The sequence below is a fragment of the Acipenser ruthenus genome, chromosome 55 (assembly GCF_902713425.1).
Source record: "Acipenser ruthenus chromosome 55, fAciRut3.2 maternal haplotype, whole genome shotgun sequence".
NCBI lineage: Eukaryota > Metazoa > Chordata > Actinopteri > Acipenseriformes > Acipenseridae > Acipenser > Acipenser ruthenus.
In genome coordinates, this window is record NC_081243.1 from 2,916,141 (window position 1) to 2,928,463 (window position 12,323).

Here is a 12,323-nt window from a genome sequence, read left to right on the forward strand (position 1 = left end):
CTGGTAAGTTAATACTATATAATGTTAATATTATTGAGGTGAGGGTATGTAAATCCACACGACAGCAGTCATTGCAATGCTGGACTGGATTTCTTAAGTAACAGGACGGCGGTACAGTAACCTTTCAGCTCCGTGATTTGCTCTAGCTCCTGCGCAGAGCGAGTGCTTTTGTCACCGTCCACACTGTAAGCCTGCGAGAAATCAACTGAACTGAACTGAACAATCAACAGACATATCCTCCCAACTTAGCACCCCACGACCATCATCGCAGTAAAAACAGACACAATGAAGCGTTCTTCCCTTTGTATAAGTAAGTGATCAGCAGATGTGTCAGCCGCACGAAGAGCACAGCGTGTGGTTTTCACTAACTCTACTGTGCGGAATAAATGATTTTTTTTTTCTATGGGTAAATATCGGGACTTTCTTCCTGTGCTTCGGGACGCGGGACATTTGCTAGGAAATCGGGACTGTCCCAACCATATAGGGACTGCATTATCTGAAAATCAAATGAACTGAATAACGATCTCGTAAATGCGCGATTTTATTACAAACTTAACACAAGAGCACATGGAATTGAGATGTCAAATGTGTGTTTTGCAAAACGTGTTTTCCTTCTTTGTCCACTATTACAACAAATGATTCCCACACCGCAGACTTGCATTTTTCTGTGAGCTTTTGTTCATGGAATTCGTTTTTCTTAAGTTTTTCTTTCACGTCCTTCATAAACAAATCCAGATGATCTAAAGAAACCTCTTCGATATGGGTCACGTGTCTGCTGCTGCTCTGCTAGCCGCGTCATGTGTTACAGAGGGAAGCCAATCCGCGCAACAGGAATTCAAAACAATAACAGCTATTCATATATGAATGAATATTTTACAATAAAACATCTTGAAAATCCATCTGGGAAGAAAAAGCAAAACAATCAGATGAAAAACAGTTCGACACAAGTAAAGGAAATAACAAAATACCGGTACATGCACATAAATACATGCATAATTATAAAATAAAAAGAAAATACTAGGGCTTTATATTAAATAACTGATTATTAAAATAAAACTTTGTTTTATTTTTTATACGCTTTAAAGATTCTATATCCTCCTATATGCATTTAGAGCAGAATGTAATAATTTTGACACATGAATATGATTGATATTTCGCTTTGGCATGCTGCCTGCCAGTGAGTCAGTCCTGTGACTCACCCGCAGGATGTGTGTGCAGCTCTGCGTGTCAACAGAAACACACAGGAATACAGTTTGCTGTCGAAAAGGGAGACATCTTGTAAGGTGAGAGAATCATTTTATAAAATAGAATATTTAGACTATAAGTCTACAACGTATAACTTATAAGCTGTATTTTATCGAAATGCATTGTTTAAGAATGTAGGTGGGGTGGTGAATACGATAACTGTAGATAATTTACTGAATAATACCAGAACAGGGACTGGAAAATACGCCGCCATTTTATTTTACACATTTATGAAAAGCAGTTGGAAATGTGGCTTTTCCGTAATTAGTGTTACTGAATTCTTCAACCGAAACGTTTAACGTTTTTACAACCTATCTTCTAAATGTTTTATATAGTATTGTACTTGTGGGTGGGGAATGTTACTCACAAATGGTAAAATAATATCCAAGATGGTACGCAATCTTTCTCCGAGTGGGGGTTGATTCACAAATGTTATGACCTCGAAATTTCTTAAATTGCTGTGTTAATAGTAAATGTTTTGCAACTTGTTTATGTATACAGGATTTTAACTGAACGTCGGTTTTTAATGATTTATACCCGATTTCTGTTTACTATTCAATATTTTCTCGTTACTATTTTCTAGTAAATACACAGTATTTTGATTGAAGTGCTGTTTTATTTTGACCTCGACACTTTATTATTATTATTATTATTATTATTATTTATTTCTTAGCAGACTTACAATTGTTACAAGATATCACATTATACAGATATCACATTATTTTTTTACATACAATTACCCATTTATACAGTTGGGTTTTTACCGGAGCAATCTAGGTAAAGTACCTTGCTAAAGGGTACAACAGCAGTGTCCCCCACTGGGGATTGAACCCACAACCCTCCAGTCAAGAGTCCAGAGCCCTAACCACTACTCCACACTGCTGCCCTACACTGTAATAAACAGCGATACACTGTATCCTAGGATACAGCAGACGCTTAGACGTCAGAGGTTCAAGCGTGGTTCTCTGTCACGTCACAAACACATCATCACATGATTATGTTGGTCAAACAGTCTGATTATTGTGGCAATTGCTGGGCGTGGTAACTACCAGCTTGATCAAAAAACGAAATTGAAATACTTACACGAAAATGTAATATTTTTAGTGGATGAGGAATGAGGAGAAAACGTAAATCATTTTATGAATATTCCAAATTAAAACAAATGTATCAAAGTGTACAAAAAGCAAAAATAGCAGAAGTGGGTCAGATGAGGCCGAGGATGCATAGCGCTGCAAATACTGCTGCATCGAGGTACATGTTCACACTGACAATAAAAGAACATACTGAAAAATAAGAGACACATTAAACTAAAACAAGAAAGTGAACTGAGAGAGACAAGCAATCCATGCATGCTGCTGTTACACTCGCTTTAATAAAAGAGAGCGCAGAATGACTGCGGTCCTGAGTTTGTCACAGCGCTGTGCTTTGCTCACAGCCTCTGTTTAGAGGTGTGTGTGTTAGGCTGCGTACACACACACTGCGGTTGGCTCAACAACCGTATTTACAAACGGTCACTGTGGTTTGTTGTACACACACACCTTTCATTACTGAAGTGAGTTGATTTATTTATTTAGCAGACGCCTTTATCCAAGGCGACTACAGATACTAGGGTGTGTGAACTATGCATCAACTGCAGAGTCACTTACAACTACGTCTCACCCGAAAGACGGAGCACAAGGAGGTGAAGTGACTTGCTCAGGGTCACACAGTGAGTTAGTGGGAGAGGTGGGATTTGAATCGGGGACCTCCTGGTTACAAGCCATTTTCTTTAACCACTGGACCACACGTGCCGATCGGGAGATTTTGTGTGAGAACATGGAGGCTGTGTTTTTGTAAAAGCACAGGTTTTATTGATTTTCTCGCGCTGCTTCTGGTGTGTAAGGGCTTTTACTGTATTTTTTTTTTTTTTTTTGCGGAGAAAGGGGTAAAGTCAACAAACTAACCATTGCCACTGTTTTTCCGGTGTTTATTGGTTATACACTGATTTCGTTGTTTTTGTATCGGGTTGTTTTATCGTTATTTTTATTGGTTAAAACCGAAAATCTGAAGCCCACCTATGTTATACAGCTCTGGGTATTTTTCTACTGAAGTAATTCACTTTTTTTCCCGCAATTGCATCCTGATAAAAGGTGCACAAGGGAAGCTGTTTCTCATTGGTCAGTTCCATGGCTGCCTCACGACAAAACCGCAAAAATAGACCCCAGTCCTGTTATTTTCATGTGCAATTATTATGACAGCCCCACAATAGCAGGGCAGTGTAAATATATATTTTGTACTTGATCGTATTGTATTTTTATAGAGGGCACGGGCAGTATTTACTGTAAATAGGCAGTTCATTAAAACGTGGGGGACTGTACGTTACCGTTTGTGCCACTAATGAGAAATATGGTAACTAAATTATTTTTCTGTGCGAGGTCTGTATGTGAAAATGTAAAAAAAAAAAAAAAAAAAAAAGCAGATAATGTTTTATAGAAAATATGTATGTAGTTACAACATGATGTATACTATACTATTATTGATATACATCTATTTGAGTTGTTTTATTAATGTGTATCTGTAATAAAACCAAATCAAATGAAATTTGTGAAATAAAACGAAAAATTATAAAAAAAAAAAATTCAAATCATTTCATGGGGCTCTAATTATAAGTGTCATACGTAATATATTCAGATTCAACTAAATCTATGTAATACAAACACTGTATATACAGTTATTGCTGCCCCCAGCTCTTCTGCCAGCTTTTCAGATGGCCCACAATGCCTTCAGAGTTGAGTAGCCCTGTTCTAGCCTCTGCTGATTCTACTTTATGTATAGTTTTGTATGCCATGGCAGGGGGTGTATGTAATTTAAGCTTTATAATGTGGCTTCTCTTGTATAATGCTGTTTATAAAGTTTCTTCTCTTTTATAATGCTGTTTATAATGTGGCTTCTCTTTTATAATGCTGTTTATAATGTGGCTTCTCTTTTATAATGCTGTTTATAATGTGGCTTCTCTTTTATAATGCTGTTTATAATGTGGCTTCTCTTTTATAATGCTGTTTATAATGTGGCTTCTCTTGTATAATGCTGTTTATAATGTGGCTTCTCTCTTATAATGCTGTTTATAATGTGGCTTCTCTTTTATAATGCTGTTTATAATGTGGCTTCTCTTTTATAATGCTGTTTATAATGTGGCTTCTCTTGTATAATGCTGTTTATAACGTGGCTTCTCTTTTATAATGCTGTTTATAATGTGGCTTCTCTTTTATAATGCTGTTTATAATGTGGCTTCTCTTTTATAATGCTGTTTATAATGTGGCTTCTCTTTTATAATGCTGTTTATAATGTGGCTTCTCTTGTATAATGCTGTTTATAATGTGGCTTCTCTTTTATAATGCTGTTTATAATGTGGCTTCTCTTTTATAATGCTGTTTATAATGTGGCTTCTCTTTTATAATGCTGTTTATAATGTGGCTTCTCTTGTATAATGCTGTTTATAATGTGGCTTCTCTTTTATAATGCTGTTTATAATGTGGCTTCTCTTTTATAATGCTGTTTATAATGTGGCTTCTCTTGTATAATGCTGTTTATAATGTGGCTTCTCTTTTATAATGCTGTTTATAATGTGGCTTCTCTTTTATAATGCTGTTTATAATGTGGCTTCTCTTTTATAATGCTGTTTATAATGTGGCTTCTCTTGTATAATGCTGTTTATAATGTGGCTTCTCTTTTATAATGCTGTTTATAATGTGGCTTCTCTTTGGTTACACCTGGAAACACTGTTCAGATTCACCTCCCTGTTTGTTTCTGATTGGTTGCTGTCAGTAACTTGACATACAGTGTGAGACTGGCAAGTAGCTTCTCAAGCCAGATCAGGAAGGAAGGCAGCAGAATATTCCTGAATGGCTCACGTTTCTTTTCATTCATTTAGTTGTGCCATCGAGATCATTCAAGTGTCAAAACTGACCCAAGGGATGCTGGATGAACAATGCACAATGACACGGTAGGCACATTTTTTGTTTGTTTGTTTTGTTAACCCTGCACTGTAATTAACCAAGATTAGTTCTACTTGTATTGGTGACTTCAATGTTAATACAGTTTTGTGTCTGTTCATTAATTGGCTCCTGGTAAGGTCCCATTTACTCCTTTCAGTGACTTTCTTCATTCCCACTACCTAGGAAACTGTGACACATCCTCGTTTCTTCTTTGAAACAAACTATTGCAGTAGAGTTAACACAGGAAAGCCCCATTCATTGCTATCATGGAAGTGAATTATCTTTGGGATTGGTAACTCTGCAGTGCTCTAGAATAAATACAAAAGCTTTGTTTGGAAACAGGACTGGATAAATCCACTTACTGTGCATCTAGTCTTGTCTTTTAAATCGGTGATAGATTAATGTTGCTGTTTAAGTGAGGTTCCATGCAGTCATTGATCATTTCAGTGAGAGCTCAAAAAGATCTGAAAAAGAAAAAAAAAACTTGGAAGCAAATGAAACACCCAATTAAAATGACAATGATGTTTTTATAATTAAGACCGGAGCTAACGGCTTGGATACCTCGATAACTAAAGACCTCATCAAGCCCTGTGCTGGATGAAAAGCATGCCCCAGTTTCATTTTTCAAGCCTTGGAGACTCTCATACCATTTGCATTTAGGGACAAACTCCTGGCACTTTGACCTGTCCAGTCTTACACTTTATGAAGAAGTCTTTTGTGGCCAAGGAACTGAGAACTGCAAGTGGTCATGCATTTCCATGTAGTTTAGGATTTTAACTACTGCCAGCAATAATAATGATGTAGGATGGGCAAATCAGGGGTCAGAAATAAGCCTCTTTGCTAGATTTTCTTTTCAAGTGATCATATCTTCTTCAGACCAGTTCTGAGGGTGAGCTGCTCTGAGGGGATCAGAGACTGGCATCAATAACTTACTGAACTGATCAAATACTTTCTAAAGACTTTGATGATACAGTTTAATATTTTAAAATCAGGGATTTAAAAAACAAAGCAGCCAGTACCATACTGAGCGTCACTGTTTTAAACATGATCTGAACCTAATGCCTATAAAGCAGAGTGAATGGATACTTATGGTGATGGCAAAAAACTAATTGCACAAGGCAGGTTTCATAACATTTTCATTTAGAATTGGTTCACTATAAAGAATTAGACCATAACATAACTGCACTTGCTAATATTTGAGTTGTTTTTTGGAATTGCAGCAACAAGAGTGCCTTATCCAGGATCCGGGATTTCTGCAGCATTGCTAAAGGTATGTGTAACTTGTCAAATGAATGGCGTGCATTGAACCCAATTGACATCTTTTGCAATTGTTTTTTAAATTGTGATGGTCATAACAAGATTATGACTGCCATATTACAAATGTGTGGCTGTTGTTTTCTGGTAAATTCACATCGTACTATAGAGCCGTCAATTGAAAATAATGATGTTATTATTCATTTATTATTAATTGTTTCTTAGCAGACGCCCTTATCCAGGGCGACTTACAATTGTTACAAGAAATCACATTATTTTTACATACAATTACCCATTTATACAGTTGAGTTTTTACTGGAGCAATCTAGGTAAAGTACCTTGCTCAAGGGTACAGCAGTAGTGTCCCCCTCCAGGGATTGAACCCACGACCCTCCGGTTAAGAGTCCAGAGCCCTAACCACTACTCCACACTGCTGCCCATTTAGCAGATGCTTTTATCCAAAGCGACTTAGAGACTAGGGGGTGAACTATGCATCAACAACTGCTGCTGCTGCTGCAGAGTCACTTCCAATAGAACCTTGTTTGTTTTATGACTCGTCCGAAGGACAGAGCAAAAGGAGGTTAAGTGACTTGCTCAGGGTCTCTCACACACCCACACACTGTGAGTCAGTGGCTGAGCTGGTATTTGAACCAGGAGTCTCCTGGTATCAAGCCCCTTTCTTAACCACTGGACCACCACACCTCCTGTTATGATATAATGCAACATAGGTAGTTCTTTGTTATTTGCCAGAAAAACGCTTTGATACAGTTAATGTACCATATCTTAGGTCTTGATCCCTGAAGGTTGACACCCACCACTTTGTTTTTTCTTACAACAGATTTACCCAACTATCTTGACCATGTATCGGAACAAGTGGAGAAATACAGGGGGCAGACTGTGCCTCTGGAGAAGCCAGCAGGGTATCCAATGAGAATTGGGGGCCTAGATGACACAATCTATGCAGAAATGGAGGATGAGCTTGAAGCATGGGAAGATTTCTACCTTCCTGAAAGAGTAGAGATGAGAGTTATCGGTGCCATTGATATGTTCCCGAGTCTGGCAGTGGGGCTGCAGCTGATCATTCTGGCAGGCAAAGATGGCAACATCTATGCTTATGAAAATGAGGTGTTGCACCAAGTGGCCGACAGCTTGCAGGACCTCTTCCAAAAGGGAATTGAGTTTCCTGGAACCAAAGTCTACAACTATGGGGAATGTTTTGCTCCTATGGTAAGAATATAAAACTAGTCAAAGTCAAAGCTGTAATGACCAGGGTGCTGTGAACACAATGTCTATGCCTCTCCTCACTGTCAGAGGAGGATATAGAGAATGGCAACAATTGGGATGTGGGTGTGGTCATTATGTTTTGAAACCTTTACTACATTTTTCTACAGATTGATATACAGAGACTCCTAAACTGGTCTAGGGACCCAGTTGAAACATGTCAAGCATAGAACTGATTGCAAGTCATTCATACAGTAATGATAATAAACACAATTGACAAATCTTAGACATCAAGAAAAAAAATCATCAAAAAGCTGCAATTACATTTTCTAGAAAACCGCTTTTCCAATTCTGACAAAACTAGATTTGGACATTTTTAGCAGTCTAAGTAATTCTGAGTATCACAATCTGGGGTTATATGGAATTGGTCTGTTTGCCTGTTTGTATCATGGACCGTGTTTGAAAGTGGTTTTACGTATGTGTAGCTTTTTCAACTATGATGAAGCTCGGTCTTGATAATTTACATAACCTATTGACAGTAATATAATATGGTGTTATATGAAGACCACCGGTCTGCATGTCACACTCACATTGCTATATAATATACGGTTATATGAAGACCACCGGTCTGCATGTCACACTCACATTGCTATATAATATACGGTTATATGAAGACCACCGGTCTGCATGTCACACTCACATTGCTATATAATATACGGTTATATGAAGACCACCGGTCTGCATGTCAGACTCACATTGCTATATAATCTGGGGTTATGTGAAGACCACCAGTCTGCATGTCAGACTCACATTGCTATATAATCTGGGGTTATATGAAGACCATCGGTCTGCATGTCACACTCACATTGCTATATAATCTGGGGTTATGTGAAGACCACCAGTCTGCATGTCAGACTCACATTGCTATATAATCTGGGGTTATGTGAAGACCACCGGTCTGCATGTCACACTCACATTGCTATATAATCTGGGGTTATGTGAAGACCACCAGTCTGCATGTTAGACTCACATTGCTATATAATCTGGGGTTATGTGAAGACCACCAGTCTGCATGTCAGACTCACATTGCTATATAATCTGGGGTTATGTGAAGACCACCAGTCTGCATGTCAGACTCACATTGCTATATAATATACGGTTATATGAAGACCACCGGTCTGCATGTCACACTCACATTGCTATATAATATACAGTTATATGAAGACCACCGGTCTGCATGTCAGACTCACATTGCTATATAATCTGGGGTTATGTGAAGACCACCAGTCTGCATGTCACACTCACATTGCTATATAATCTGGGGTTATATGAAGACCACCGGTCTGCATGTCAGACTCACATTGCTATATAATCTGGGGTTATATGAAGACCACCGGTCTGCATGTCACACTCACATTGCTATATAATCTGGGGTTATATGAAGACCACCGGTCTGCATGTCACACTCACATTGTTACATGTGTCTACAGTGCTTGGTCCTGGTGCTCTATTTTTGGATGTCATTGTTTAATGTTGAATGGCAGGGATGCTTGTCACTGACGTGTTTGTTCTGGTTTGTTTTAAAGACGGAAGAAGAATACGATGAATTAATGCAGGATGAAGAAGTAAAGAAAATGAAAGAGGAGACCAGGGAATTCATCAAAAGCAACGAAGCCGAATTTCTGAGCATACTGGCCCGCATTGAAGAAAAAGAGAATGCAGAAAAGGTTGCGTCCAATGCAGTTGTGCCTTCTGACCACCACCGCCCCAAGAATGTAGTAGTTCAGTTGTGGAAGCATGCAGATGAATCGTTCATATTTCATTTAAGTGATGCCTATTATGAGATGTGGTGCAAGATCTTCCAGCTGCTAGGGCTGACACGTGAAGAGCTGAAAAGTAATGGGATGCCGTTTCAGAGCTCTTCCATGTGCCGCACAGACTCTCCTCTTGAGTACATCCTGATTTTTAAAGTCTGTGTCTTTGGTCCTGAAAAGAGAATTGTCCCACAACTGCAATGGCACCCAAACAGTTACATGTTAACTGCCAATGCAGGATGAGTATTTTGAAGAGTACTCAATAAATTATCAAAGGGTTTGCTCAACTCCAAAGAAAACTTGAATCTTAATTCACAACATTCACTTTGGGTGCTTTGGTCAAAGAGAAATATTACATTTTACCGTAAGACCAGCACTCACTTCAAATTTACAAAAAGATTTATTTAAGACATTTTTTTCTTTTTTTAAATGGCAGCTACGCAAGCACAGACAGACACGTTGTGGCTAGATGCCTTCCTCAGAGTGCATTCGAACAAACTTCATTACATTTTTATACAATTGATTGGTGATTATTATAATTTGTTAATTAATTTGCTCCTAAAGGGAAAGTCAAAACAAGCTATTTTTATTTCTGTAGTTTTATTGTAGTGTTGGCTTTCCTTTTTTAAGAGCAAATGAATTCATTCTAATAATCACCAATCAATTACTGTGAAGCCGTAAATATTTGCGAGCCTTTTATGGTGCATTTTTCACGTATGAAAAAAAAAAACGCAAACATTGTTGGCACTAATATCAAACTCCACTAACAATACATACTTCATATGTTGCAACAGGTAGCCAACATTTCTGGAGCAAAATAGGTTTTATGGGTGTGATCTGCCAAATATTTTGGTTGCAGATATTTATGGCTTTACAGTATATAAATAAATAATTCATTTAGCCTGACACACCGAGGAAGGCATCTAGCTGCAACGCATCTGTGCTTGCTTGTCTCCCGTTTTTTAAAGAGTCTAAAATGAATAAATAAATAATTTAATGTATTATTGAAGAGAGGACAGTAATCTATTCAGCAAACCAAGATATAGCATCATCCGTACCTTGGAAACAATAATCAGGATTTTGAAGTAAAACTAAGTCAGGTGAACAGTTGTTTGGCTTAAGCCGAACGTTTATAACCTTGTTTCTTGTGTAAGTTTTACCCAAGGTGTTAAACAGAGATATGAGTGGGATTGTCTGCAGCTCTGTGCTGCTACTGTTCTAAAGACATATGAAGGCAAAGTTGACATGCCACCTAAAGCAGCGAGAGGGAAGGGTGTGCAACACTGCAATTCAGAAATGGGCAGAGCCAAAAGTGGGCTGGGCCAGTCCCAAAACCTGAAGCTGGAATTTTATATTGGGTTTTGTCACTCATTTCCAAATCCGAGTCCTGCACTACCCCATTCAAAACCAAGGCGTTCAAATCAATACATACATTAAGCACTGGCCCCCTTGAAGGGATTAAGAATGTTTTATTCTTTGCTTACTTTTTTTTTCTTTAATTTGATGACACCCAGAGTTTTTCAAGAACAAAAAGATATGAATCGATTAGGGGACCAGTGATATTGTTGGCAATGCTAGAAGCTTAGATCTATTTAAAAGCCAAGGTTAGCACTCTTTGAAATATACAGTTGTGTTCAAAAGTTTGGAAACAGCAAGATTAGGGCTGGGGATTGTATTGAAGGTTTTCCTCACTCAGTTCCCTTTCTTAATATCTTGGTACCCCTGAGTGGATGATCCTCATTTGCTGTTTCCAACCTTTTGAACACTCCAGTTTATAGTCATGCACTGACACTCATCATGGGATATTGAATTCATCTATTAGGCAACTTTTTGTTGACCTGCTGCTAAATGTTTAACTGTCAGTGTTATTTGGTAAAATAATTAATTGATTTAATATAAAAATGTACACATTCTATTCCCATTTATTTGAATATACTTGTGGTATCAACAGAATACTGAATGATCGGTGGTGGTATCAGAAAGCTGGCGTGTCAGCATCGCAGGTGCCTTGCCTTGTGATGTGATTTTATTATTTTTCATTTAATGTAGAAATAAAAAAAAATGATTCATTTTGTTTAGAAATAAAAAAATGACTCGTATTTTAAGTGAGGTATTTAACATGTATTCATAATGTGATTTCATTCTTTTTTTTCATTTAGAAACAAAAAAAAGTGTGACTAAGGTCGTCTCAAATGCCTCTCGTTTAATTGGGACAGCCGCTTACTCAGGATATTTTTAGTTCTCTCGAAGCATCCCGATAAACAGGGCAGACTGTACAGTGCTTAAAGGGATACAATCATGTATATCTACCTTGTAAAGAAGCTCAAAAGGTGAAACTCTCTTATACTGTGGTGTTTGGTGAGCCAAATAAGAGTATACATTTGTATAGTGCTTAAAGGGATACATACAGCTATGTCATGTGTATCTACGTTGTGTATACAGCCAGATTTTCTGATTATCCCTGTGTTTTCAATTTAAGAATATATATTTTTCACTGTAAATCTAAAAATATCGTTTTGAAAAGTGCTGCACTGACATTACTGAAGATTTCTGTATCAATAAAAGAAATTTGATGAAGAATTTCTCTCTCTGTCTCTCTTTCTGTCTCTGTCTGTCTGTCGCTCTCTCTCTCTCTCTGAGGATTGTGGGAGGGGCCTGCTGCAAGCAGGGTTTGTGAGCTGTGTGAGAGCGGTAGTGGTGAACTTATCAGCATTTACTTCTATATTTATTTATTATATTTATTAAACGTTTTTTAAAAAGTATTTTTTGTAATCTTAGTTTAACTTTTTAAATGTTTTAGCCAGTGTGTGCCCAA

At 37.7% G+C, this 12,323-nt stretch overlaps 1 protein-coding gene across 1 annotated transcript; it reads left to right on the forward strand.

Annotated features, from left to right (window-relative positions):
• The first annotated feature begins 1,153 nt into the window (after window positions 1–1,153).
• On the forward strand, window positions 1,154–12,088 carry LOC117401687 (uncharacterized). Its single transcript, XM_034002483.3, has 5 exons — window positions 1,154–1,283; window positions 5,156–5,227; window positions 6,440–6,489; window positions 7,312–7,700; window positions 9,281–12,088. The coding sequence occupies exons 1-5, from the start codon at window positions 1,207–1,209 to the stop codon at window positions 9,749–9,751; spliced, it is 1,059 nt and encodes a 352-aa protein (XP_033858374.2). The 5' UTR covers window positions 1,154–1,206; the 3' UTR covers window positions 9,752–12,088.
• Window positions 12,089–12,323: the final 235 nt, after the last annotated feature.